This window comes from Solanum verrucosum, unplaced genomic scaffold, assembly GCF_900185275.1.
Source record: "Solanum verrucosum unplaced genomic scaffold, falcon-dt-bn FXZP01000064.1, whole genome shotgun sequence".
Taxonomy (NCBI): Eukaryota; Viridiplantae; Streptophyta; class Magnoliopsida; order Solanales; family Solanaceae; genus Solanum; species Solanum verrucosum.
The window spans coordinates 1,303,333-1,330,970 of NW_026020144.1; the positions used below are offsets into that span (position 1 = coordinate 1,303,333).

Here is a 27,638-nt window from a genome sequence, read left to right on the forward strand (position 1 = left end):
GAAAGAAAGAAATGGAGAAAGAATAACAAAAAGAAAGAAGGAAAGGGATAAAGTGCGAGAAAGAGAGACAAATATGAAAAGGCTAGAGACAAAAAAAAAAAAAGAGGCGAGAAAAAAAGATAAATATAATAAAATACATAGTATTGTTAGATATTGCTATAAATGGTAATAATTAAAGAATATATTTAAAATAAGTAATTATTTTTTAAAAGGGATCCACTCAAGTAATTAATCCTTATATCAAACTATGCACACCCAGTAGGCCAGTAGGTTGCTAACTCCGTTTTAAGTATTTCTTAAAAGGGAAAATTAAGCGTATAAGCAAACATATAATAGTTAATTACTTAACATAACTATAGTTTACCTTAATTACAGTTCGCAGCCTACTTTTAGCTATAATTATGCAACTCAACTTTTTAGTTTTGTATAATTCGCACGTTTGTATAATTCGGATTTTGTATAATATAATTTGTATAACTTTTGTATAATTTGTATAATATAATTTGTATAACTGTTTACACTTCTGATGTTTGTAATTGTATAAATTCGTTATTTTGAGTTTACACAAAAATAACTAAATTATACAATCACAAACGAGATATATTAAATTGTAACTACAATCCATAAATATGCAAACTATAGCTGTGAAACATAATTAAATTTATTATAGTGGCTATTTGCGAAAGTTTCTCTTCTTAAAATTATTTTCCACCCAATTTTCAGAGCCCGCATTGGACTCGTTGTAAGTATTTTTGTTTGTTGACTTTTTTACCCTTGAGCTTTAGACATATCAGTGGCTTGCAATGGAGCGAAACGGATAGAGCGTGGAAATGACAAAATTAAGGGAAATCATCTACAGCCTCTCAATCTTTTCAATTTCATAGCACAGACGGAGTCAGAGAAATTGCAATGGAGAGCGCTCTTCTCTCTGCTTCCCGCTTCACTACTGCTTTGCACAGTTAAGCAAAATTTCTGTAAAATTTAACTTTGTTAAGCTTATCTTAAAATTTTCTTGTATTGTAAACTAATTTTTGTTTTGTATTTTATCAGAAGCAGAAAGAGAAGTAGTAGATGGGCCTGTGGCTGTGAGGAAATTACAAAGCTCATTCTATGGCAAAGAGATTAATAGTCATGCTCTTTTCACTAGAAACTTCAAAAAAATCAATCTCACTGTCACCTCAGTGGTTAGTTAATTCATATTTCTCATTTTTTTTGTTTTTTCATTTGATCTAATTTTGCCTTTGGAATTTGAGATGATTCCTCATGGGATCTGTAATTGCTAATATAGTTAAGCCTCTATAGTGAGATGCAGTTATAAAGAGCATATAATATAGTAACATAATATGAAAGTTGATTCAAAGAAAACTAGGCTGTTATAGGGAAATGTTGGACGATTGTTATAGAGATATTTGACTGTATCTAATTGTAGTTTACTGGGAATTTGGGCTAATGTTCATGGTTTGGCAGATGCGGAAGAAACTGATAAAGAAGGAGACTGTTGTTCCTGACCCAGATTACCGAATTCCTATTGTCCTTCTAGGTGCATCTTACAATTCTCTTTTTCTTTGATAAATCAGCATTTTAAAATTTATAGTTGAAGTTAAACACATTGTTTGGATGGTTGTTACCTGTGGTATTGTATCGTAATGTTACTTAAGCTACAATGTTTATTGTTACTAAATTTTGTTGTATCCTATTATTAACTCCGTTATGTAACAATGAAAAATTCCATATAATGTAACAGCTTATTTGGTGTGATCACGTGGGCTTACCATTTGTATTTAATAATCATATTACTTTTACCCTATCATAACTCTATCTCATACTCTATTTCTTTGATAATATTGTAAGCTTATTGTTCAAAATGTTGGTACATGATGGTGTTATGAAACAACAGGAAACAATACAATACATACATTATATTCATCAAAACAATACAACAGAGTACATTACAATAGAATACATTATGAAACGATATGTACAGCCATCCAAACAAGCTGTTATTTGTTGAAGAATTTCCCTCAGTCCCTCCCTCATTTCATTTTTCTCTAGTGTCTTTGTTCTAATTTTTTACATTTTTGTATGAACAGGGTTATCTGGTGGTTTATTTTATGTGGAAAATCTACCAGCAGCAGTTCCTATTGGTCTTCTTGGATTACTCCTGTTATTCCAGGTACCTCTTTTTTTCTTTTTTTACAAATGAGATGGAGAGCAAAACTGTAGTCGTCTTATTAGAATGAGATTTTGTGTTACTTCTGTTTTAAGCGTTTTCATCCTTCATGGCAACATTAAAAGATTGTCCAGTCATCTACAAGGCACCCGTGCTTTGTGAATCATAGACATTGAGGCTTTCCTTTACTTGATGCACGTTTACATGTCTAATGTTTGTGGCTTTTAGCAAACAAAAATTGTAAGGTAGGAATTCAATGATATATACTGAACTTTTCCTACCTCAGTGTGGTGCATGAATTGTACATAGAAAAGATAAATAGGAGAGAGTTTTGCTTACATTGCCTTAAGAAAGTAATTCAGAAGCCAACCTAGAGATTCTAGGTTCGAATCCCAACTACACTTGCTGTGAGATCACAACTCTAAATTGGTAGATTTCTTTTGGCAACCTGTGCTTCTGAGTTGAATAGGCTGCTTGATGGATAAGTCGAGGTGTGCATAAGCTGATGGGATGACCAATAACCCAAAAAAGAAGGAAAATCACCTCAGAATCTTCTGTCAAGAGTTGAACCCATGACATCCAAATTATAACGGGGAGCTTCTTCTATTGCACCGGATCTAGTAACAGATCATCTGTTCATTCTGCTTATTATCTTAATTTCCTTGATCTCGTTCATTCATTTAGCATCTATCAGGCTGGCATTCCTTATTGATTCACATCGTTTTTCCCTTGCAGACAACAAGAGTGAGATTTGTCTTTGATGATGAGGCTCTGGTATGTATAGCATGTGGTTACATTCTTATTTGTATAAATCTGATGTAAGCAATTTATATACCATTGCGTGGTCATATTAGTTGTTCTCTCTAATTGCTATGTTAACTTCGTTGCAGGAGGTGAAAGTTGGAGAGCAACTCGAGGAGTCAGGTGAAAATGTTTTCGTGGGTGGAAAGAACCGCTGGAAGTAAGTAGAAGGCAATCCTTGCTCTAAGTCAGTTTTGCAAAATGGCTGATTCAAATGATGTGAACAGATATTCTTCATTTGTGAACTGGGAGCTATGGTGGCCAAACTTTCCGATTTTGGTTTATTTTAAAGAGAAACAGACAAAACCCGAGGGACAAATACACTTTTTCCCAGTGATTTTTGTAAGTGCTTTTAAACTTAGAATGAGTATCTTTTGTTTCACATGTGAGGTTTAGTCTGATTAAATTTCATAAATAGAACGGGAAGCAACTGTATGATGCTATGGTGGAGAGATGTGGCCCTTCAAAAACTAGCGGACCAAAGTAGTGCAGCATGAGCTCCAGGGAGAAGACGAATATGAGCCAGACAAACCATATGATCAGAATTTGTGGCAAAGGTATGAAGCTCAACGAGGTTAAGGAACTCGTTATTGAGTTACAAGATGTGGTTTAATCAATTAATGTATATTCCCTTTCATGTTTTTACGCGTCTGTAAAATCATAACGATAAACTAATGCACAACTCACAAAATCATGTATTATATAGCACCTTTACTGTTTGAAGGCGGTAACTGGATGCAAAACTTTCTGTATTCTAGCTCATATATTATATCATACATTTTACAGTTCTAATGTGTAGTTTGGTTTTCATTTTCTTGAAATATATATATATATATGTTTTCTGATACGTTGATCTGCCTATGGTCAAAGGTTGGCTCGTGCAAAGTCCAGAAACCAGCATATACGTATCAACGTAATTAGTTACATTAGCCTCAATACCAACAAATACATAATTTCAAAATGTACAAGTCACAAGAATTACATCCCAAATATTGTTTCGATTAGTTAAAATCACACTGAAAGTTGATGATTCAATATAAATAAACAAACATTAGTGTCATAATCACCTACAATTAATAAAGTAGGTGAAAATCACAAAGGATTAAGATTCAAATTTCAGTATCAACAAAAATTCTTCACATAAGTTTGAACAAGTTGATGAAAGATTATGGATAATTAATAGAGTAATCAAGTTGCGTATAAATGGATAACTGGTAGATTAATCAAGGTGCGTATAATGTATCTAGACATTACCAATATATAAAAAGAACTAAACAAAATACTACATCAAACTTAAAAACAACCTCCAAAATTGATGATAGAGTAGCCAGGCTGATTTACATGAATGTTTCTTTTGAGTTACCATTTAGATTATGTATCTATTTTTTAAAAGCTATACAATATACCCTTGAGATAACATTAGACACGGATCTAGTATATGCTCATAACCTATAAAATATTAGATCGTGGTCTGACGTTTTCTTATAAAAATTATAATTTTTTGTATTTCCATTAGCTTTTCTGTCGGGCCAATTAAACGTTAGCCCTTCAACATAAAAAGCCCACCCAGTAAGCAAAAAACGAAAAAAAGAAAGAATAAGAAAACAATGAACTGACTGGTAAATATGAAATGTGACCCCACACAATCCAAAGGCCTAACAATGGATAGCAAACAACACTTGGTGTCAGTTTCAGAATTTCTTGTTTTTCTGATTCTGATGATAGCAAAATCCATTGCCAAACGAACGAAGCTAAACAAAACATAGAAAAAAAGGGAGGAAATGTTAACAGCACCTTCACTTTCCCGCTTTAAGTCTCCATTTATCAGCTCACCTCTTAAGCTTCCTCCTCTTTCTTCTTCTTCTTTCATTCAGAAATTTCATCAAACACATCGTAGGCGAAATTCTTACCCATGTATTAGAGCTGTGGATCTTGATCAAAACACGGTTCTTTTCTTTCTCTAGTTCTCTTTTTGTGTTTTTCTTCCATGGTTGTTAGTTGATCTCATATGGGTGTTTTTATTTTTTGTTTTTTGGGGGATTGTAATGTACTTGGCAGGTGATAGCAATTACAGTTGGGGTGCTCAGTCTTGCTATTGGAGTTGGAATTCCAGTTTTTTATGAAACCCAAATTGATAATGCTGTAAGTTTTTTTTGTTAATATTTATGAAATTTGCTCTTTGAATACACTTTTGTACCTTTCTTGATTATCGGAGCTACAGTTCTGCTTATGGGTTCGGCAGAGCTCAATAGCTTGGGCTTAAACTCTGTATTTACGTTAAAACGGTCCACTTAGTATGTATATATAACTTATCTGAAACCTTATAAGTTGTCTTTTTTAGAATTTAGAAATCATAAACTCAAAATTCTAGTTCAGCCTCATTGATTATTGGGGTGACAGAAACTATATGCTTCTTATTTTCCCTTTATTACTTGACACTTCCTGCTGGAATTCGATGTGTAACTCTGTTTTCATAGTTAGAGAATGTACATTTTACAGGCAAAAAGAGAGAATACGCAGCCCTGCTTCCCCTGCACTGGCACTGGTGCTCGTAAGTATTTCTTGAACTAGTGTTTCCCATTCTTTTGTTTTAATACATGTTCAGTTGATCGATTCGTTAAGTAGAAATGAGCTTAAAAGGATATTGTTATGTCCACAAGTGTACATAAAACAAGATTACTACATAATTGATAGGTAGCACTCAATTAAGAAACTTGAGCTGGATGGCTGTCCAGAGAGCAGCAGAATTATTCTTCTTCTTAGTAAAATAATGTTGAAACAATCTCATTAAGTGAGAGTTTTCTGTCTGCGTCGAACCCCCAGAACTTCAGTTTCATTTGGAAATTAAATAGTGGATGCTAGTAATTCTTGTTGTCGAAGGAGTGCATTGTACATTGGTAATTTTCCGGGTAAAATTTCATTTTCCATTTTCAGATGAGGTATGGGAAAACGTAGACTGTAGAATAAGGGCAAAATTTTCGATATTCTCAAGATAAAACTTAGACATACATGTTCTGGTTCATGCTTGGCTTCAGTTTTAGATGTTGTAGTACCTTTTCTGATGGTTTTTGCCTTTTTGGCCGTGAAGAACAATTTCTCACCCATTCTTGTTGTCACTCTATCTTAGGGAAATAACTCTATGTTTAAGATATAAGTTGCACTACTTGTTTTTTTTTTTCGTTTAGTAGTGGTGCACCATTTGCAACAGATCTAGTCATTTCATTTGCCAGCCAAGACAAGTTAGACTTTTGTTTGAGATATCCTAGTCTCTTATTGTAGTCATGTTTTGCATGTATATACCAATGATCAGAACTTCCGTAAGTTCGAGCAAAGCCATCAAACTAAACCGTATTTTAAGTGCTTCCATTGATCTTAAGCTGACAAATTGAATTGGTCTAGTTTTGTATCTCTTTATATTGGCATGTATAACTTGTTGATCAAAATCTCTGACATGACGGATTGAGAAAATTGAGCATTTCTTAGAAGGCTTTCTGAAAATGCTTATAGTATGTATCTAGGACTTACTTTAATCACGTAATTCTTGTGACACTTCAATGTTTTCATTGGAGGTGTCACCTATCCCTTAGCATGTCTCTGGTGCTTTATGGTGTTTTTGAATTGAAGCTACTTACATGAATGACTAATTACCAATGAGCTACTAGGACATCTTTGGCTTGGATCCAACAATGTTGTTTCATTTGCTACTTCATCCTGGCCTGACTTAAATATTCCTTCCTATAAATGACATAATTGTATTTGGGAAGTGTTCCTTAAGGTGGTGGCATCTGCTAGGGAGTTGTTGGTTAAGAAAGAGAGTGACAAAGAGAACTGTGATTTACTTGGTTTTTATTTCCTTAAAATTTGCTCGGAGACTAATCTTGATAATTGCCACCTTAAACTTCATAGTGATTCTTGGGATTAATGTGCCATCAATTTAGATGCATGCATAGACATTGCAGTGCACAACAATAGAGGGAAATTGATTAAGTGCACCACAAGATCTTACTCAGCTTCTATTATTCAAAAAGTCGTCAGTAGATTGTCTGACCAAAGACTGTAGAGCCAGTTAATCTTTAAAACCTAACATTTTTTGAGACTGACATAGAGCTAATACTTATGAGGAAAGGACTTATATTGCAGAGAAATGCAGATTTTGCATGGGTACTGGCAGTGTGACGGTGGAGCTTGGAGGGGGTGAGACAGAAGTCTCTCGGTGCATCAATTGTGATGGTGCTGGTGGTTTGACTTGCACAACATGTCAAGGAAGTGGCATTCAACCTCGGTACCTTGATCGCAGGTGAGCTATCATTCTTTACACGTCTTACCACACACACAAAAAGAAAACTTAGAAACACGACTTCTGTTTGAGTTTTCTATGATAAAGAGAACTTAGAACTCAATCTTGGAGAAACAAATACTGATGGTGTCATTTTCTCTTGGACAGGGAATTCAAGGACGACGATTAGATATGGAACATTTATGTTCATCCCCTCTCTCTGCCTTTCTCAGTTTTCACACATTCCTTTCACCTTCTGTTCTTACATGTAATCTTTAACAAGTTGAGCAATACATGATTTCAATACCAGCTTTGTCCAATTACTAGATGTTGTAAAAGAGCCAAAGATAGTGTGTTTGAAGTATAGTTGAGGCAATGAAATGGAGCAGTTGTGTGTATTGCATTTTTAAAAAAATAAAAAATGTAACATCTTGTAAAAATAAATTGGAGATTAGAAATGGAACATAGCCATTGGAATTCTCTTTCTTTTCTCAAATTTAATTTAAGTTATATATACCGTTAGTGTGAGTAATTTTTTACAACCATTGGCCATTGGGTCATACAAATGATATATACATGTAAGATTTTATAATAGATGAGATTCAAAATCTTAAACTAAAACAGGTTATCTGCTACAACATGTAAATATGACTTTATGGATTGACATGATATTACTCAAAACTCTTAAAATAAAATAAGCATGAAAAGAATATAAAAAAATACACACAATTGTTTAATTAAAAAAAAAAAAGGTACTTCTCGAATGGTCATTCAACTAAACGAAAATACGAACTAATTTTTTTTTTAAAAAAAACAATCGTCGACAGCAGGGTTCGAACCTGCGCGGGCGAAGCCCAACAGATTTCAAGTCTGTCTCCTTAACCACTCGGACATATCGACTTTTGTTTCAAACTCTACAAATTATTGAGTAAATCCAAATTTTCAAATTTACAAGTTTTCACTAGGGTTTAAATTCATCGTCTCCCTCGTCCCAACTGGAAAAAAGAACTGCTTCCTCTGTATCTCGTAGTGGAACTTGTGAATCAGCATCACTAATTTGAAGTATATTTTGGATTAAAAGTGAAGTGAAGTGAAGTGAAGGGAGAATCATGCTGTATATAATTGGTCTTGGATTGGGGGATGATAAAGATATAACTTTGAAAGGTCTTGAAGCAGTAAAAAAATGCAGCAAAGTATACATGGAAGCTTACACTTCACTTCTCTCTTTTGGGCTTTCTCCAAATGGTCTTTCCAATCTGGTTCGAAAAAAGCTACTGTCTTTTCTTGTACTTTAATTTTCAGTTAGTGAAAAAAAAGTGATTTTGATGATAAAGTTTTGGTCTTTTTTTCAGGAAAATCTTTATGGAAGATCAATTACACTTGCTGATAGGGAAATGGTAGAGGAGAAAGCTGATGAGATCCTTAATGAAGCTAAATCTTCTGACGTGGCTTTTCTAGTTGTTGGTGATCCTTTTGGGTATTCTTCATTTTTTTGATATGCGTATTTATTTGGATAATGAAGACCCTTTTGGATATTTAACTTTTAGTTGGTGTCAATTTTTTATCTTGCTTGGGATAGAAGGTTAGTAGTTAGGCGAGGGTTGTCTTGCTTTCCTACAGGTTAGTTTGGGGTAGTATGGCTCCTGTAGCTGTTTCTCCTTTGGTATCAGCAGAATTAGCAGCTTTTTGCCTAGTTTCTTGTCTTGCGGTTTATGTTGCTACCCTTTGTGTCTTGTGTTTTGGTAATCACATGACTTTGTTGCTGTTACTTTGTTGCTTCCCTATATGCGATGATGCTTACTCCGGTACATGTTGTATTTCTTTCCTTTTGTATGTTCTTTGATATGCGTTAATTGAGTCGGGGTCTTTTGGAAACATCCTCTCTACCTTGTAAAGTAGGGATAAGGTCTGCGTACACCCTACTCTCCCCAGTATTAGCTCAGTACTTGTTTCTTTGTTCAATCTTGTTTCACTTTGTAGTGGTCAATTTTGCAAAGAAGTAGATAGGTTATGAATGGCTGTACCTATTTTTATCACCTAGATTTTGTAAAATCGAGAACAATAATTTGCTGCTTCTTTAAGTTTATATCATGTGCTAGCAAATCATTGAACTTTGTTGCAAAATACCAAGTAAATTATCAGTAATTTATCCTTCAAAGTTTGGAAGAGTGTTTGGAATAAGGACCTTCGTATTGTTTTAAAAACTATGTTAATGCATTTCTCTTTCAATATTAGCTATGCCTTCTATTTGGAACCTTAATTGACAGTTGAAATCGCTTATAAGAGAAATCATGTAAATGTTATGTCGAGATTCTCATTCCAGGATACGCAGAAGTATGGGATGACTTGTGAAATTTCTCTAAAATGATGAACTTTGTTGATTTATGTTAGCAGAGGCCTAATTGGGTAATCTTCCTTGGGAGGAGAATATTTTCAAATGTCTTGTTTTGTTTATGGATTTAATAAAGAAGTAAAATTACAAAGATGGTTCTTTTCATGTTGACCCGTAGATGTTCTTTCACTTATCTACTTCCTTTTCTCTCCATCATATGTCAATTTTCAATACAGAGCCACAACCCACACTGATATTGTTGTCCGTGCTAAGAAGCTGGGTGTGGATGTTAAGGTGATACACAATGCATCTGTGATGAATGCTGTTGGAGTGTGTGGCTTACAGCTCTACCATTATGGAGAGACAGTTTCCATACCGTTCTTCACTGAGACCTGGAGGCCTGATAGTTTCTATGAGAAGATTAGAGAAAACCGAAAGCTTGGACTACACACACTCTGCTTGTTAGGTAAGTGGCTATTTAACTACTTTGTTTGTTCTTATATTTGTGGTGTCTGGGGCAACTTCTGCCACCTGTGACTAAACGACTGATCAGCCTATTCAGTTCACTGGCACATGTTATCAAGGTAATCTTGCCTGTCAAGGTTATCATATGGGCACACAGAAAATGTGCAGTTGGCATAACATCCTGTTACTCCCATGCTACTGCAGTGACAATACCGTAGGGGAGGTTCCATGGAAAATAGCTTGATGCAAGGATGATAAAAAGCTTAATGACTCTCATTCTTCTTACTTCCTCAACCAATAGACCATCCCCAATTTGGCTTCATCATGAGTAATGTGTTACCATACATATGACAATAAATTTTCAGTTGCCATTCTTCCCCCTTTTACCAATCAGTTGATGGTCTTTCATCAGTTGACGGTCTTTCATCTTTTGCTTCTTAGTGGAATATTTTCACCCAGCATACTTCTGGACTAGTTTTCAGAGGGTTCGTTCTCAACCATTAAACACCATTGTAGTGCTAGCAATGGATAGTTGGATACGCCACATGATATTAGATGTTTCTAGTTAAGTTTATGTATTACTTTGCTGGTGACTTGTGGGGTTACAGAAGTACTTGATCGATCTTCTATTGTCTTGTTTTTTGTGCAGCATTCTCCATTTAATTGCATCTTCATCTTCTGATTTGCAGATATACGAGTGAAAGAACCCACCATTGAGTCTCTTTGCAGGTTAGACTTCAATATTGTTTCCATTTATTCTTAGGCGAATTACTTGAAGTGGTATGTGACCCTGATGTTATTCTCAGAGGAAAGAAGCAGTATGAACCACCCAGGTTTATGACAGTTAACACAGCAATCGAGCAGCTCTTAGAGGTTGAAGAAGCCCGTGGAGAATCTGGTATGTTCACGAGTTTATGTTTTTGCTTGACAAAATGGTACTCCTTCATCAGAAGCTATCTTGGCTCTCTGGCAATTTGCTAGTATTAGACTTCATCCTATTTCTTTGGGGGGGTTTTGGGTAGGGATGAGGGGCTGGACTGTTAATAGCCTATTTCCCTTAGTTTGCCCAAGTTTGCAGTACTTCACTACGTGTGATCAAGATGTGATTTACTTAATACAGAATTTGAAGACCTGTCCTTGTGAGACCCCCCCTTTGTGTTTAATTCGACATAAATCTCATTTACAGTTCAAGCATTCTCTCTTCTTTAGCGAAAAACAGAATCCGTACTGCTTCTGTAAATGTTCACCAAACATGCCTGTACAACATCCCTATGATAATTTCCCTCGACATGACTAAGAGAGGTTGCAAGTCATTTTCCTGTTTTTATGAGCTCAATCTGAAGCGAACTAGTATGATAATGGATATGGTTTAGATATGCCTCTAACCTACGCCTCATTTACAAATATCAATATGACATACTTTTTGTGTATAATTGACATCTGGTCTTGTTTTAGTCCTGGCTTTGTGGAATTTATAGTTATAAAGAACGTTGTTTGACATTTATAGTGACTAATGTTTCATTTTGCTTCACGTTTTCAAAATTACAGTATACGGTGAAAATACAATTTGTGTTGGTTTTGCACGGCTGGGGAGTGAAGACCAGAAGGTGGTTGCTGGTTCAATGAAGCAACTTCTAACAGTCGACTTTGGGCCGCCATTGCATTGCTTAGTCATAGTTGGCAAAACACACCCTGTTGAAGAAGAAATGCTGGAATTTTATGGGCTTTAGAAAACTTATCACAGGATTGCAATAGCAAATGTTGTATTCCTGTGTTGCCTTTGTACCATTCCATTCTTTTTGGTGACTATTTATTTAGGCATTAGATGACTATGATATATATTTTGCTTTGTAAACTCTTCCCATCTGCAAGTGACTTGACATATTTTCAAGAATTCTTGAATTTAAGATTGTTGGTTATTTTTGTTATCTTTCACAAGTATTCTTAATACATTATATCAAATATTTTGGTTTGCAAGTAATATGGTCTTCCTTTTTTTACTTTTTCTCGGGAGCTTCCATCTTTTTGCTTTATTGGTGATTCGAATCCACAACCTTCAGGTTGAAGGTGGTTTTTTCTTCTTCACCCCTTCCTATGAGCTCCCACTTGCTCCCTTGTTTGAACCTATGATCTTAAGGTTGATGGTAGAGAATGCTTACCATCTGAACAACCCATCTTGTCAAGTAATAGCAGTCCTTTGTGTAACTATTTGTACACACTATGATTCATGATTCATGGTTGGCTAATGCTGATGAGTTGGGGAACATCTAGGTAAAATGTCTTTTCTTCCAACCAATAGAAAATTAAATGGAGAAATCTGATTAATGAGGAAAAATTAAATCTGGTTAAATGTTTCATTCATATTATATCATTTTTTATTTTTTTTTAATGTGAATTGCTAATATGTCATAATTAACTCCTTTCAATTATATTCCCAGTTTCCCATCAATGCTACCAGAACTTATGTTAGGTGTAACATAAAGTCTAGTGCATTAATTGATTACACCATGCAAGGAACTCTATTTATTGTAGTTGTTGGATGTATAGCAATAGTGAAACAATAAAGACAATGACAGTTTACTGATAAATTGTTAAGTAACAACTCATATTACCGTCTAAATGGCCAGAAAATTTGGCCAGAATTTGATCAGAAATTTTAAAAAATTATAATATTTTTTTTTATTTTAAAATAAACTGATCTCTTTTACTTTTTACTAATATACATATTATTGTGAATTAACTTGACTCTGTAAGGAATTGTGTGCTTGAAGTGATAAATAAGACTGATTCAATGATGTGGTAATAAACGGAATGATCTGAGATATTCTTATACTCGTTCTAAACTATCATTTTGATTTCATCTCGATCCAATGAACATGATCAAAACAAGTATTTTAAACGCAGAACTTTACATATTACTCAATCGCAACTCCATGTTAGATAAATATATGCCACATCATTATTATTATTTCGTCTAAGTGTTTGGATGAAACTCCATGAAGTACGTGACAATCACGAATCATTAATTTTTTAATTTTTCCTTTTTTAAACTTATGAGTGGACAATTGCCAAGTATCAAATTACAATATTTCTTTTTCTTTTTGTGGCCAACTGACACTACTAATGTTAAGTAGCTTTCGATGCACATGAAGTACCAATCGAATAAAATTACGATTTGCCCCAAAATACCCCAACAAGGCAACAACATTTTAATTAATTATGTTTAATAATAACCCAATCATTTGATTGGAAGTTCTAAAAAAAGAACCCCAAGATTTCATAAGAAAGCTTACTATAAAATTGTATATATATATATATATATATATTTGTTTTCCATCATTGTGTGCTTAATAATAACCCAATCAGAAAGTTTGGACTGATTCAAATTTTCATCTAGAAGTAAAGAACTTTCAATTAATGACGATTTAATTCTCAAAATTTAAATATGCCATCTATAGTGTTTAAAATAAAGAAGGTTTTAATTAGTTTTGTATTCAAAATAGTTATTATTTTATTAATTATTAATTCTAGAGAAACCAATAAAAAAATTCTTCCATTAATCTTATAAATTAATTGCCTCATTAGTTTAGAATGCTAGGTATTCTACTTATTTTGAATAATAATAATATTGATATAATTTCGTTTCGTTTTTTTTTTTTTTAAACTTTAGAATAGAAATATGTGATCACTTAGACTTCTTATTCAAGATCTAACACTAGAGTACTTTTTCTTTTTTTTTTCAAAGTCAAGCACTATTAACGGAAGATCAAGAATAATCGAGTCAACCAATCACAAAATTTATGATTTGAGTCAAAGACTATGTTTCTATCATACCAACAAAAAAAAATGGCAAATTAATTTCAATTTGATACCCTCCTTATATTTCTACTATCCAAACTTGGTCTAAGGATTTTTTTATTACATTTTCAAAGGTGGTTGGTTAAGATTTTCCTAAAACCAAAGTCAATTATTTTCCTCCCTAAATCTCTCAAAAAACCAAAAAAAACAATGGCATAATCGTCATTATTCCAAATTGTGAAGAAAAACATCTTGAATCTGAAGACAAAATAATCATCATCTTCATAAGAATATTGTCGGTGCCCTGTTTTATCCCTCATCTACCTCAAATCTCTCCTTTTAATTAACCATTTTCATTCTCCACCCTAAATTTTCTCCATTATTTTCTTCTTCAATCTCTCCAAATTTCTTCTTCTTTTGTATTCTTTTCACCTGCATTGCCTATCAAAAAGAAGAAGTTTTTCAGCCATATAGTCCCGCATTGTTGTATGCGGGATCATTAAATCAGGTTTTAAAACTTACCCTTTTTTCTCATTTTCTTCATTTAATTGATATTTGTTTGAAAAGATTAAATTTTTATGAGATCTGAATGATAAAGATTGAATTTTTATGGTTTCTTGATGATAATTGCGCAGGTAAATTTGTTGAGGTGAATAAGGATGGGAGAGAAATCAAAAAAAGGGGGTTGGTGTGGATGGATTATAGCTTTGATAGTGGCTGCTGCGGCTGCTGGAGCCATTGTGGTACTTGTTATGAAGAAGCATAAAGATTCTAGCTCAGATGCTGCTTCTGAAAAGAAATATGGAGATGCTCTGAAAATTGCAATGCAGTTCTTTGATGTCCAAAAATGTAAAGTCCCTTGTGATATTTTGAAGTTGGGTTTTGTGTTTTGTGATGTTTTGTGCTTGTTATTTGGATATCCTGTTGAAAGATTTTCATTTTTCATAAATGCAGCTTACTTGTTTGATATAGTACTGAAAAGGAGTAAATTTTTAGTTCTTTCCATTTTTTTAAAATACATTTTGTTGTGGTGGCTGTTGTTTTTTCCATAATGTTTGTTATGCTTTCTATAGTATTTTGTCATGATTTCATTTGCTTTAGTTGTCTCCAGACTCCACTTGTAGGATTACATTGCGAATGTTGTTGTTGTACATTTTGTTTCTTATACTGTTAATTATATCCAAGATTTGTGTTGTGTCAAAATGGTTTGGACATTTCATATGGATGTTGCATTTCATAATGTCTTGAATGTTCATTTCGCTATTTGCTAAAGATTTTATATTTATGTTGGTGGCTAAACTCTTAGTTTAAGTGGCATTTCAATTTTTCTACTATTAAAGTCGGTAAGATGATGGATCGTCACTAATGCCCTATGAGGCAAAGTTGTTCAGACTCTCAAAATTGTTGCCGCACCTGTGTCAGATCCTCCAAAAATGCACTACTTTTGGAGGAGGATCTGATATGCGCCCGTCGACATTTTTTGAAGAGTCCGAGCAGCTAGCTGTGAGTATTGTCTTGCCTGCACGCTGCTGCAGAAGGATTTGTGGTGAAAGTGTACCTATGGGATGAGTGAGGTTAATGAACTTATTAGCTTTCTAAGCTGTGTCCTGAAATGTACCCTATAGGATGAGTGAGATTAGGGAACTTATTAGCTGTCTAAACTCTGTCTCCTTATAATGCAGAACAAGGTCCAAATGTGCTGGTATCATTGCCTTGTCTGCTTCCAATGTTAGACGAGGTCCCATGGTCATGATATCATGGATTCAGTGTATTGTTATCAAACTTGGCAAAGCTCTTTTCAAAAAACAAAAAAGATCGTTGAAAAACTTAACCATTCATCTTAAGTTACTTAAAAGCAAAATCATGACTTCATGTCTTCATCAGAGTTAATGGAGAATGCTGGAAGTAGTTCACCATAGAAAGTGACATTGCTTATTGTAACTTGTTTTCTTGGAAACTTTTCTAGTTTGTTCTTTTGAATATATCTGTTGGGCTCATTTTCATAAGGGTAAAATCTCATAATGTTTCAGCTGGGAAATTGGTAAATAATAAGATACCATGGAGAGGCGATTCAGCCATCAAAGATGGAAGTCAAGAAAAGTTAGACCTCAGTCAAGGAATGTATGATGCTGGCGACCACATGAAATTTAATTTCCCAATGGCTTACACTGCCACTGTGTTGTCATGGGCCATCCTTGAGTATGGTGATCAGATGAAAGGTGTGGGCCAGTTGGAACCTGCTCAAGACTCACTCAAATGGATTACGGACTATCTTATCAATTGTCATCCAAAAGATAATGTTCTTTATATTCAGGTTTGTCTCAGTTTTCACTTTCTAGTACGCTTTTCTTGCTGCTGCTGCATTCAAGACTTGTAAGCTTCCTTTATCCTTCCTTCCCTCTTTATGCTACAAATTTGTTTGACGCATGCTTTTAATGTCTGAATAGCTTGCTGGAATGTGGGACTTGGGTCTTACTTTAGGAAGAGTGCTGATATTTAGAGACCTCCATTGTGAAACTTCCTTGTTCTTAACGGAAATTATTTACACGAATTCAGGTTAAAGTGAAAACAAGGAAATTGACCTAGTCTTAGGTCACAGAGCAAGAACAAGTTTGCATAATGGATTTAGTAAAAGAGTTCATGTAGTATATTACTACATTTTTCATGGTGCAGAGGAGAAATGTCTTTATTTCATGTTTTTTGCCTTGTATTTAGTATTTAAAGCTAAGGGTTTACACCGTTTAATACAAGTGATTTGATAAGATGTCGATATGTATTTTCTAATGTGAAAAGAAAGATGTCTAAGCTCCAGTTCATCTCATCATGACATTTCCATTTCTTGTCAATATCATATAGGAGAAATTGAGTTTGCATCAAGTGGTCTGGTTCATATTATATTTGACTTTTTTAGTTGTTCAACAATGCTTATCTCAGTTTTTGAATGTGATAATCAAATGTGTCTTAGTGTTTGTTTCACAAGCTAGACTCTTTGGCAGGTGGGTGATGCTAATGCTGACCATAAATGTTGGGACAGACCCGAGGACATGACTGAGGCGAGGCCTCTTATTCAGATAAATGCTTCTACCCCTGGAACAGAAGTTGCAGCTGAAACTGCAGCAGCTATGGCAGCAGCATCCCTGGTGTTCAAGTCGAAGAACTCAGGATACTCAAGTAACCTTCTTAAGCATGCTAAACAGTTGTTTACTTTTGCTGATAGATATAGAGGTACCTACAGTGAAAATATTCCTGAAGTCGCAACATATTACAATTCAACTGGATATGGAGATGAGCTCTTGTGGGCAGCAAGTTGGCTATATCATGCAACTGGGGATCAAACATATTTTGATTACGCGACTGGGAAAAATGCAGATTCTTTTGGTAATTTTGGAAATCCAACTTGGTTTAGCTGGGATAGCAAGCTAGCTGGTACTCAGGTATTTTTACTTTGCGTATGAGATGCCTGAGTGCTTCTGGTATTAGGTTATTAGCTTACTCATGTCTGAATGCTTCCTAATAATTGATTTACAAGCAACTATATCTGTGAATCCAGCTGTTTGAAAGTCCAAGAGGAGCTATAGAAAGTTATTAAATGGACCAGTTTTATCTTGGTATATTTAAGCAGTGTGTCTATTGGATGTGAGTTTCTCACTTTGTTGTTGTTGTTTCACAATGGAACTATTCAAAGCAAACAACTTGAATAAGTCAATTACTGCCTTTTTCATTCTAAAAAAAGAAGTCAATGGCTGCTTTTGTTGCAGGTTCTTTTATCCCGGGTCAGCTTCTTTAATTCCAAAGTCTCAAACTCGGACACACTTCAAGAGTATAGGAAAACTGCAGAAGCAGTAATGTGTGGTCTCTTACCAAAATCTCCGACAGCAACATCCAGCAGAACTGATAGTAATGACCCATCTAAGCTTCTTTTATTAAGCTCTATTTGCTTTCTTCCTGTTTTCTTCCCTATCAATGAGCAGATACTTGCATTTTTATTTTAAAAGTGTCGGAGTTGCATACGTCAACATATTACAAACTTACACTGGAAATGTTTCATTAAGAGTAGGGAGAAGTCCTCTTTACTTTCTTAAACTCTGTGCCAGGTCAAAACCAATTAAACAAATTGAAGCGGAAGGGGTAACTGCTAGGATCTGTTTTTTTATTGTTCTGCTAGGACCTTTGTTTCTTGTTGATAAGTAATACTACTATTAGAATCTTATCCATCCATAGTTCAGTAGTTTTCGTTATGATCGGGAAAAGGAAAGGATCACTTTCTTTCCTCATTAAGGAATAAATAATGCTTCTATATTTTACAGATTGAACCTATGTTTTTTTTCCTATTTCACTCTCTGTAATTGCTTGTGATATAGAAGACAAATGTTATAAGTGATGATTGAAACATAAAACGAGTGAAGATGTCTGAGTAGTAAATAGAAAAAGCTAAAAATCTGCCCCTAGCTAGAACTAAATTCAATGAAGTCGAGACAGAAACAACTGGTACTTAGTCTTTGTTATTCATTTTAAGCAAATGTTAATGCAGGTGGTTTGATATGGATAACTCAATGGAACGCGTTGCAGCATCCTGTAGCCTCTGCCTTCTTAGCTGTGGTGTACAGTGATTATATGCTCACTTCCAAGACTAAAAAAATGACTTGTGATGGTAATGAATATACACCATCTGATCTCAGAAAGTTCGCCATGTCCCAGGTGCATTTCTTGTCTTTCTAATTACAGAGAAGACATTTTTTTTGTATACTTAATATTATGCTTATCAATAAGCTTAATTACAACACCAGCTATTTGAATCCTTCCTCGTGTCACTTCATTTAAGCTCATTCTAGTCCAATATTATGAAAAATAGATCTTAATATAAAAATAGAAGTACTAGAGTTCTCTATACTTACTATTGGTCTGTACATTTCTGAAATGACTAATAGATTTCTAGAAAAAAATAATTCCAACTATTTGGTATTGCCTATATAGATCATTTTCCTCCGCTCCGCCTTATATTTTGCTAGGTCTGTTTTAGATTTTAGTAGCTAACAATTTTGCAAATGTACCCGACCTTTTCTAGGCCAATTATGTATTGGGCGACAATCCAGCAAAGATGAGTTATCTCGTAGGCTATGGGGACAAATATCCACAGTATGTTCACCACAGAGGGGCTTCCATTCCTACAGATGCCGATACTAATTGCAAAGAAGGTTGGAAGTATCTAGACTCAACTGAACCAAATCCCAACGTTGCAACTGGAGCCCTCGTTGGTGGTCCATTTCTTAATGAGACATATATCGATTCAAGGAACAACTCGATTCAAGGAGAGCCAACCATATACAATAGTGCTGTCATTGTTGGCCTTCTTTCTGGTTTGGTTTCCACTTCCTCAGTGGTTCAGTCTTTCACCTGAGCTGGATACCACCTTTTCATTCGTATGCCACCTCACGTTGTACGTCTCTTATTGTACGTAGATGCATACATATTTTTTTTATTTCTTGTAGCTCCTTGAACACATAAAGGTTGCATTATATATATATATATGTATGTTAGTGTGTAACACATCAACTGTTCTAGTGTACTAATATCAAATATATGTGCTGAACAGGCATAAGAGTTTTTGTAGTATTACTTTGCTCAAAATTCGTTATGCAAACTATCTCGTGTTGTGGCCATAATTGTTGTGTCTGAGTCAGTTTGTGTGCACCTGGACTAACTAGTCATCTAGCTTTATTTCGATTTGAAAGAACAAAGACCGGTCTCGGACACCACTTTGCTTTTTGCCATTTAATCTGTTAAATCTTGTCAACACATTCTCCATTCAAAACATCATATGAAAACATGATTTGAGTTTTCATGGAAGTTATCAAGATGTTAATTGTCCAATTCAAGTTGATGTGAAAGAGACCAAAACCAAACATAGTACATAGGTGTCATTCCACTATGAAGGTAAGGTAATCCCAAAATATGAAAGTGTATACATGATTGAACAAAAAGAACACTTTTTATTTTGGGCATCAATCAGTATACCAACTAAGTCAGCAAAATGGATAGGTCTGTCCATCTATGCAATCAAAACTGTTTTTTGTTGTACCCTTATCTTGTTTCTGGCTTTGGTGCTGTTAACACTATGCATATGTTGAAAAGTTAAAAGAAGGGACACTATCTCATGTTGTGCTGTGTTATCTCATAAGTCTTTTCGCTGCAGGTTTATCTGAACTCATAATTTTTAACATATAAATATTAATATATATATATATATATATATGTAAGAACCTATTAAAATATTAAATTTAAACTCATAATTTTATCAGTATAAAGGAATTTGTTGAACTCATTAATTAAAATTCTGAATTCGCCTAAGATTAATATACATTCTTCCACCTAAATTTGTATATACATGTAACATGTTGGCCATATGCAAGAGAACAACTTTGGGAGAAACTATTTATAGACTTAGCCCCACTCTCCTCAACTTCCAACAATTTTTTGACACTTTGATTTCTACTTTTCATAGTGGACTTTGAAAATCCCTCTTCTAGTATTTTTTTTTCTTAGAAAGAAAGTCCAAAATTAAGTTGTTCTTTTATATTATGTAAAAAAATAAAAATATTCTTACCTACATCATCCATGGTACTTGCCTAAGTTTTTGGATCTTGATGTAACACAACCTAATTACTATTACTTTTTCCTCATAAATCATGTGGTATGTCTCTCTCACAAAATCTCATATCATGCCCATTAACAAACGAAAAATATAGTCGTACTCAAGTATAATAACAAAAATTTGAAATCATAATAAAAATTCAAATAAGATATAAGAATATCCTAACTTGAAATTCAAACTTTAAATTTGTACCATTTTTTTAATTCATTCTTGACGCTATACTAAAGCTTCTCATATGTCAAGGTGATTCAACAATTATAAAAAAAAAAAAAAAAAAAAACTGTTTTCTTTGTTGCTTGTGTAATTTTTTGATGAAGAAAATTTAATCGAACTCCTTCCCACCAAATGAAAGTAACAAGAATTTGTTCCAAAATATATTAATATTCATTTCATAAGATAACCTTACACGTTTTACATTAGAGTAAACACAATTAACTATAGAATAACAAAGAAATTAATGTACATTACCAAACAATCATATACAGACAGAGAAAATAAAACAATTACTTGTACTACATCAACTTTTTCCTGTTTTAATTAGGCATTTGATTTGCCTAATGGACAAAAATGAATCAACACTAAACAAATTAATTACGTAATATATTTTTTTTTCCTTAAAACTAATTATAAACAGCAAGTTAAAAGTGCTGTAAAGCTACTAATTATATATTAATTAATTCTCTGAAGCTTTTTCCCATCAACATCTTACCTTATGGTAATTAAGTCATAATTGATGAATTTAAGTCTTCAAAGAAATTTACTACATTTTTCTCTATAAATATATATTAAATCTACCCATCATTTGAATATTCAACGAGCAATTTCCAATTTTGTTGTTGTGTAGCCAAGTTGTTGCTCCATTTCCCAACTCAATTTTGGTGCCACCCCATTATGCTTTGGGACATAATCCTATAAATAAAAACCATTCAACATGTAAAAAAGGCAAATTCAAGATTTTAAGTCAGTAAATGAATAGTATCGTCATATGTATGCGATGAATCATGAATAGTAAATTCGAGATGTTGATTTTAAAATTTTAAGTCAGTAGATGCACAATATCATCATAAGAGCGTGCTGAATCATGAATAGTAACTCGGTGAATACATAATATCGCCTACACAAACATAATGATTCATGAGTTCAAGATTTTAAGTCAGTGGATGCATAATAATATCGCGCCAAACGAGCATGATGAATGATGAGTTGTACCTCAAGCTTAGACATGAGTTCTTGGGCAGTTGGGGCAGAAATAATGATGTGACGGGCAGAGGGTGTGACAAAGCCTTCATCAACAGCTTTGTCTATAAATGACAATAATGAATTATAGTAGCCATCTACATTAAGTAAACCTACCTGCATATTACGTAAATCACACGTTAAATTAGTTATCTTAAATGGCATTAATAATTAATTGTTGACATTAGAGACTTCAAGAGAACAATTCTTATGGTCCTACTTTAATTAAAACGAAATTTCTCTTAATCAAATCTATATTATCTGTCTTTTAAAATTCGCGATCAGACATAGTAATTTACTAGTCTATACACACTTATTAATTAGACAAAAGCAAAATAGTGGGTATATTATCTGTCTTTTAAAATTCGCGATCAGACATAGTAATTTACTAGTCCATACACGCTTATTAATTAGACAAAAGCAAAATAGTGGGTATATTATCTGTCTTTTAAAATTTGCAATGTAATTTATTAGTCGATACGCGCTTATTAATTAGACAAAAGCAAAATAGTGGGTATATCATTAGTCATTAGTGATTAAACCTAATTTGTCATTAAATAAAACAAAAACAGATGAGTAAAAAACAAGAAATCGTACTGGTTTATCATGAATGCCTAGTTGAGCCCAAGTGATGACTTCTAGGAGTTCTTCCAATGTCCCATAGCCACCTTCCAAAAATTAATAAATCGATTAGCTGTCTCCCAAATAGCGACTGATGTGAAATTAATAAAATCTAACATTGTAATTTTTGTTGATAAGGAAATTCTCAATTGATAGACGTGAATCTTGAGTTCGACTTAAAAAGCATCCAAGGGATTTCAATTTAATTTTGAAAGATCATCTGCTCAGCTAACTCGATCAACTTAGCACTGTAATTGACTAAGCTTGTTTTTGACTATTTCAATACTTGTGACATAGTTTGGGTTGTCAACTTACTTTGTTGATTGATACATGTGACAGCAACTAAAAGGCTATGATTAATAATTTTTTTAAAATCAAGATTTATAAAAAGTATAAAAATATTTTAGCAAAATGATTAAATTAAATTTTTAATTTTACCTGGTAAGGCTATGAATGCGTCAGCTTGTCTTGCCATTTCTGCTTTTCTTTGATGCATTCCAGACACTGCTCTTACTTCTCCAACACTTTCTCCGGTAATCTATAAATTTTAAAAATATCATTAAAAACAGAGTTAAAAAAATAAAATTGAATCGCATTGTGAAAGAGTCTAGTCTTTAGAGTCGTTAAAATAGGCTTGGCCTATAAGGTTGGCTCAATACATACCAAAAATTGGGTGTCATGACGAACTAGATCAGCTTATTTTAACGACATATTACCACAGTTTGATTGGACCAACTAAACGGTAGTTGGACCAACCAAACCGTGGTAATACATGTATATTATTAATATATCCAAATATAGATACTAGTCACACAATTAATTGGAGAACATAATTATTATTATCTATAGAAATGGTTATTATTATTGTTCAAAGGTTAAAAAGACAAATTACTCTCTTGGCATAAGAGTTTTAGGAATCACCCTGTCAAGTGAAAAAAAAAACTTTTATATTAGTGAAGAAGTTTTTATTATTATTTTATTAAAAATAAAATAAAAATATTGGTACCCTAACACGTGGCGGCCACCATTAAAAACTGATTGAGAAACTAGGCCCATCAAGCCAACACTGCCACCTCCATAAACCAAGTCGATGTTCCTTTCAACCTGACAAATAATATAATATATAGTTTAAATTTATAATTATGAGACAAGTGTTTTTTTTAATATATTTTTAATTAGGACAAAACATTGCTTGTCTAAATTGCTTACTCCACTATATTCAACGTGAACCCCATTTAATTAAAAAAAAAAATACTCAAGTTAATCTTACTCATCACCTACTATAATTTTGTAACATCAAATAATTAATCCAACGTGATTTCTTAATATGCAAAGCCCACAAAAAAAAAGAGAGGAATTATTGAATTACAATTTATTTTTTTAACTTTAATTCCGTTTTTTCTATTTTATAATCAATAGTATAGTTGAAAATTTAAGTACTTGGAATTCCATACATCTTGCAAAATCATAGGAATTTCAAGAAAAAAAAATGATAATCCCCCAAAAACAAGAACAAAAGAATTATGTGATTTATACTGCAAGTAAATATATCAGGTGATTTCTTTTCATTTATGTTATCTGATTGATTAAAAAAAGAATTGTGTGATTTAAGGATAATTAGTCTCTGTTTTTAATGTCTAAATTTATTTTCATGCAATTGTAACTCGTAAGGAAAATGAAACGAAATGAATTTAGAATTTAGAGTATACGAATTTTAAAAAATGTAATCTTATGATATGTATACATAATTCAGTTGAACTCAGAGAATCCGTACCAGTTGATTGCCAAGTTGAATAGCAGCAAGTTGATAACTTGGTTTTTTGCCTGGACTGCTTCCACAAAAAACACATATGCGTTTGAATCTTGATGTTTTAGTGGCCTGAATTTGTGTCTGGTGATTGTTTTCCATTATTTACGTGACGTAAATCGTACTAAGCAAATTCGATGCGATGAGTTCGATTGAAAAAGGGAGAGGGGAACAGAAGGAATTTTAGAGAAAAAAGAGAGTTTGAGTCAGCAATTATCTTTGAAATTGAAGAATTAAGCAGAGGAGGCAAAGAGGGGAATGTTGATGTGAGAAGAAAATGCTATTATTGGTCCTTTTTTATATACACTTTCCGCCTATACTTTTTCATCATTTTTACTTACCCCATGTTTTTGGAATTTGGGTATATTTTATTCTTTATAATTAACAACAACAAAAAAGAAGAAGGAAGATGCTAGTTATTTGCATCGTCTGTATAGGTAGAGTCAAGATTTTTAATTTTTAATTCTAAATAATATATCATTGTTACTTTTTGAATGAGTACAACAAAGAGGTGTAAATTTCATTAAGTAAATTCAATGTGATTAGTTCGATTCAGAAGGATACCAAGTGAGATATCCCTTAGCACCTTTTTGGGATAGCACTAAGACGACTTAGATTCGATTTGATTCATGATTTTCCTTTTGGATACCTCTGCTATACAACTCAGTTATTCCTTCAGTTGATCGTAAATTTCTTACTAACTTGATTCTAGATAAATTATTTATGTCTATCGAACACATAGCTTAAATAGTGATTCTACATCTACATACGAGGATGGTCAAAAGATCACAATTTAAATAGTAAATCTCTAATGAATTTGTACAACTTTCTTTAAAATAAATCATGTTGGGAGAGATAAAAAGACAATTTAATAAAAGTTTATATTTGGAGAAATAAATAAAAGAAATTACTAGAGATAAATTGGAATTCTAAAAAATGCAAAAAATTGTCACTTTCAACCTAAAGGTAAAGAAGGTGCAAGGAAATTCAAGGTTGTGTGGTGAAGAGGGTCCACCTATGGCAACGGTGAAGTAACAAGTTTTATTCTTTTGATTTATCTAGATAAATTTATATCGTCAATTAAATATAATATAAATTTTATATCAATTTTAATTTTGAAATATTTTATCTTGTTCTGTTTAAGAAATAATATCTGAGTCTAATATTTTAAACATGTTATGTGATTGCTGAAATTAAAATAATCAAATACTAAATATAGAAAAAATATATTCATTTGAAATTTAAATAATAATAATAATAATAATAATAATAATAATAATAAATACAAGCACAAGGAAGAGTCGTAGAGAATGAATTTTTATGAAATTAGGAACCATGCTGTCTCTTTTATTATTTTTGTCGGTTTGTGTATTATTATTGTATAAAATAAGAAGTTTATACTCCTTCTTCTGTCCCTATTTACTTGTCCACTTTTGAATTGACACATTTATTAAGAAAATAATTAATGACATAATGAATTTATCATTTTACCCCTATTAATTATGAAGTAGATGAAAAGTTCTATATTTTTCAAAGTAATTAGTCATTTAATTAAGGGTATAATTGGTAAAACAAAATTGTCCTTTCTTGATTTATCAAAATAAACAAGTAATTAGGGACAACTATAAAAAGAAAAGTGGACAAGTAATTAGGGACAGAGGGAGTATATTTGACGTGTTTATTCTCATCCATATATAATTGAATTGTGTACGGTTGTTTTTTCCTTAACTAAGCTATGTAGAATTGGTCATTAATAGTTGAAAGCAATTTCTTTTTTCGAAACTATTTGAAAGCAATTGATAATAAGTATTACCTTAAATTTAATTAGTTTCCCCACTTGAGCACCGACTTGTATAAATTTTCTCGTTTTATAAAATAGTATATATTTTCCATTTAACATAATCCACCACCGCATGATAATTCATTGCCTCTTAGCAGCATGAATGCTACATCCTAGATAGCGAAAGTCCAGTAGCTGAAAGCATCGATAACTTACGTATTCTATGCAATTGGAGGAGTCAAAGCTTTGACCGTGTGCTTGTTGAAGAATGAACCCAACAACTCATACATAATGACTTAGATTAAGAGAATTCACCAAAGGTCATAGCAAAATTGAATTTTTATGAAAAAATAAATGTATAAAGCTATTCAACTCGATTATACATTCTCAACTCTCTCAAAATAGAATCTACATGTCACTATATATCAAGTTTACACCAAAGCATATTTTCCTTTTAAAAGTTATTTGGTTAAAGAATATAAGATTTCAGTATACAACAAAAATTAACTCGTTTCATCTCAATTTGACTTTCTATTAGCCAAACTGAGAAAACTCTTAAACATATCTCACCACAAAAGAAATTTAATTTACTTAATATTAGTGAAAACTAAAGAACGGTGAGACATTTAAGTGTCATGAACATTTTATTTTATGAACTCGATGTAACACTTTCAGAAAAAAATAAAATCGCATATATGAATAGAAAAACTCTTAAATTATTTGTTCCTTCTATTACTTCCATTGCTTCTCTAATAATTTTATAATTATCCAAGACATTCCATTGAATGAATTTTTCTATCGAATGTTTCTTTTCCACATTTTGTACACATGAAATAAGAAAGTAGCATGATAAATTTGAAGTCAACTTAAATGTAACATTTTAAAATATATATATATATATATATTTTTAGAAGCCCACTAACGTCAAAAAGATAAACCACATACATGTATTAGAATAAAATAGTACAAAGAATTGATAACTATTTTGAAATTTATGTGTAAACACGTTTTAATTAATTTGAATTGATTTTACAATTTGGAATTAAAATGGAATGAAGAAAAATTAAAGATAAAAAGCAAAAGTTGAGACTTCTTTTTCTTTTTATTTTTTCCTAAAAGACTAACGGTCGCAGAGAATTATTATGAAATGGGCCAGGAAAAAGTGGGCCGGTTTTGCATTGTGTAGCGTCAATATCGTTTTCTTCGTTCCAATTTATGTGATATAATATAATTTGATACGAAATTTTAAAGAGAAAGAAAGACTTTGTAAACTTGTGATCTAAAATAAGTCATATAGATTTGTGTGTCTATAAATCATCTCATTAAGAATAAAATGGTCGTTAAAACTTAAAATTACATTATTACTAAATATAAAAGTGTCATTCTATTGAAAAACGATTAAAAAGAAAAGTGTGTCATATAAATCATCTCATTAAGAATAAAATGATCTTTAATTTTCACCTCACAAATTGATGGACAACATATTTCATCCCTACTTCTCGTTTAATAAAAGATTATGAGCTGAACCATCCTTAACTATGACCTAATTTCACAAGTAAAAGTTTTCTGTTGCCGTGTCTAACATAAGTTCTGTAATATCTAATTCACAAAAGATATTAAAGAATTTCTGCGATAAAAGTTTAGCAAATTAAGGAATATATATAACTTTCGTTAGTTTTGAAACTAAACTTATATACCTT

General features: G+C 32.7%; 4 protein-coding genes, 1 non-coding gene and 1 pseudogene across 6 annotated transcripts; 4 read left to right on the forward strand and 2 right to left on the reverse strand.

Annotated features, from left to right (window-relative positions):
* Positions 1-829: 829 nt before the first annotated feature.
* On the forward strand, positions 830-3,763 carry LOC125827714 (uncharacterized). Its single transcript, XM_049507042.1, has 8 exons — positions 830-958; positions 1,051-1,184; positions 1,468-1,540; positions 2,091-2,173; positions 2,906-2,944; positions 3,061-3,131; positions 3,199-3,313; positions 3,390-3,763. Exons 1-8 carry the CDS (start codon positions 910-912, stop codon positions 3,456-3,458), a joined length of 633 nt encoding a protein of 210 aa, XP_049362999.1. The 5' UTR covers positions 830-909; the 3' UTR covers positions 3,459-3,763.
* Positions 3,764-4,583: 820 nt separating this feature from the next.
* LOC125827721 (protein SPA, chloroplastic) lies at positions 4,584-7,575 on the forward strand. The gene is made up of 5 exons (XM_049507049.1): positions 4,584-4,917; positions 5,030-5,113; positions 5,471-5,522; positions 7,112-7,268; positions 7,416-7,575. Exons 1-5 carry the CDS (start codon positions 4,753-4,755, stop codon positions 7,435-7,437), a joined length of 480 nt encoding a protein of 159 aa, XP_049363006.1. The 5' UTR covers positions 4,584-4,752; the 3' UTR covers positions 7,438-7,575.
* Positions 7,576-8,065: 490 nt separating this feature from the next.
* Positions 8,066-8,147, reverse strand: TRNAS-UGA (transfer RNA serine (anticodon UGA)). The gene has a single exon. It is a non-coding gene; the product is annotated as a tRNA-Ser (tRNA).
* A 34-nt stretch (positions 8,148-8,181) lies between these two features.
* LOC125827705 (probable diphthine methyl ester synthase) lies at positions 8,182-11,970 on the forward strand. Its single transcript, XM_049507032.1, has 6 exons — positions 8,182-8,506; positions 8,600-8,724; positions 9,816-10,045; positions 10,734-10,773; positions 10,851-10,942; positions 11,593-11,970. Exons 1-6 carry the CDS (start codon positions 8,357-8,359, stop codon positions 11,772-11,774), a joined length of 819 nt encoding a protein of 272 aa, XP_049362989.1. The 5' UTR covers positions 8,182-8,356; the 3' UTR covers positions 11,775-11,970.
* A 2,181-nt stretch (positions 11,971-14,151) lies between these two features.
* LOC125827671 (endoglucanase 2-like) lies at positions 14,152-19,503 on the forward strand. The gene is made up of 7 exons (XM_049506987.1): positions 14,152-14,350; positions 14,478-14,691; positions 15,873-16,156; positions 16,839-17,276; positions 17,601-17,739; positions 18,374-18,540; positions 18,908-19,503. The coding sequence occupies exons 2-7, from the start codon at positions 14,502-14,504 to the stop codon at positions 19,238-19,240; spliced, it is 1,551 nt and encodes a 516-aa protein (XP_049362944.1). The 5' UTR covers positions 14,152-14,350; positions 14,478-14,501; the 3' UTR covers positions 19,241-19,503.
* Positions 19,504-20,855: 1,352 nt separating this feature from the next.
* Positions 20,856-24,421, reverse strand: LOC125827737 (cytokinin riboside 5'-monophosphate phosphoribohydrolase LOG1-like; annotated as a pseudogene). Its single transcript, XR_007443009.1, has 7 exons — positions 24,126-24,421; positions 23,358-23,455; positions 23,237-23,273; positions 22,790-22,889; positions 22,328-22,398; positions 21,704-21,847; positions 20,856-21,403 (listed from the first exon to the last, which is right to left on the reverse strand). The product of XR_007443009.1 is annotated as a cytokinin riboside 5'-monophosphate phosphoribohydrolase LOG1-like (transcript).
* Positions 24,422-27,638: the final 3,217 nt, after the last annotated feature.

What these genes read in the sequence shown, in the direction of transcription:
- LOC125827721 (XM_049507049.1), top strand. Translation starts at nt 4,753, where the DNA reads ATGTTAACAGCACCTTCACTTTCCCGCTTTAAGTCTCCATTTATCAGC. An exon ending in AAACCCAAATTGATAATGCT is followed by an intron (nt 5,114 to 5,470) that starts GTAAGTTTTTTT and finishes TACATTTTACAG; the next exon opens with GCAAAAAGAGAGAATACGCA. An exon ending in CTGCACTGGCACTGGTGCTC is followed by an intron (nt 5,523 to 7,111) that starts GTAAGTATTTCT and finishes CTTATATTGCAG; the next exon opens with AGAAATGCAGATTTTGCATG.
- LOC125827671 (XM_049506987.1), top strand. Translation starts at nt 14,502, where the DNA reads ATGGGAGAGAAATCAAAAAAAGGGGGTTGGTGTGGATGGATTATAGCT. An exon ending in GTTCTTTGATGTCCAAAAAT is followed by an intron (nt 14,692 to 15,872) that starts GTAAAGTCCCTT and finishes ATAATGTTTCAG; the next exon opens with CTGGGAAATTGGTAAATAAT. An exon ending in AACATCCAGCAGAACTGATA is followed by an intron (nt 17,740 to 18,373) that starts GTAATGACCCAT and finishes ATGTTAATGCAG; the next exon opens with GTGGTTTGATATGGATAACT.
- LOC125827714 (XM_049507042.1), top strand. Translation starts at nt 910, where the DNA reads ATGGAGAGCGCTCTTCTCTCTGCTTCCCGCTTCACTACTGCTTTGCAC. An exon ending in CTTCACTACTGCTTTGCACA is followed by an intron (nt 959 to 1,050) that starts GTTAAGCAAAAT and finishes GTATTTTATCAG; the next exon opens with AAGCAGAAAGAGAAGTAGTA. An exon ending in GATTACTCCTGTTATTCCAG is followed by an intron (nt 2,174 to 2,905) that starts GTACCTCTTTTT and finishes TTTCCCTTGCAG; the next exon opens with ACAACAAGAGTGAGATTTGT.
- LOC125827705 (XM_049507032.1), top strand. Translation starts at nt 8,357, where the DNA reads ATGCTGTATATAATTGGTCTTGGATTGGGGGATGATAAAGATATAACT. An exon ending in GTTGTTGGTGATCCTTTTGG is followed by an intron (nt 8,725 to 9,815) that starts GTATTCTTCATT and finishes TTTTCAATACAG; the next exon opens with AGCCACAACCCACACTGATA. An exon ending in AGAAGCCCGTGGAGAATCTG is followed by an intron (nt 10,943 to 11,592) that starts GTATGTTCACGA and finishes TCAAAATTACAG; the next exon opens with TATACGGTGAAAATACAATT.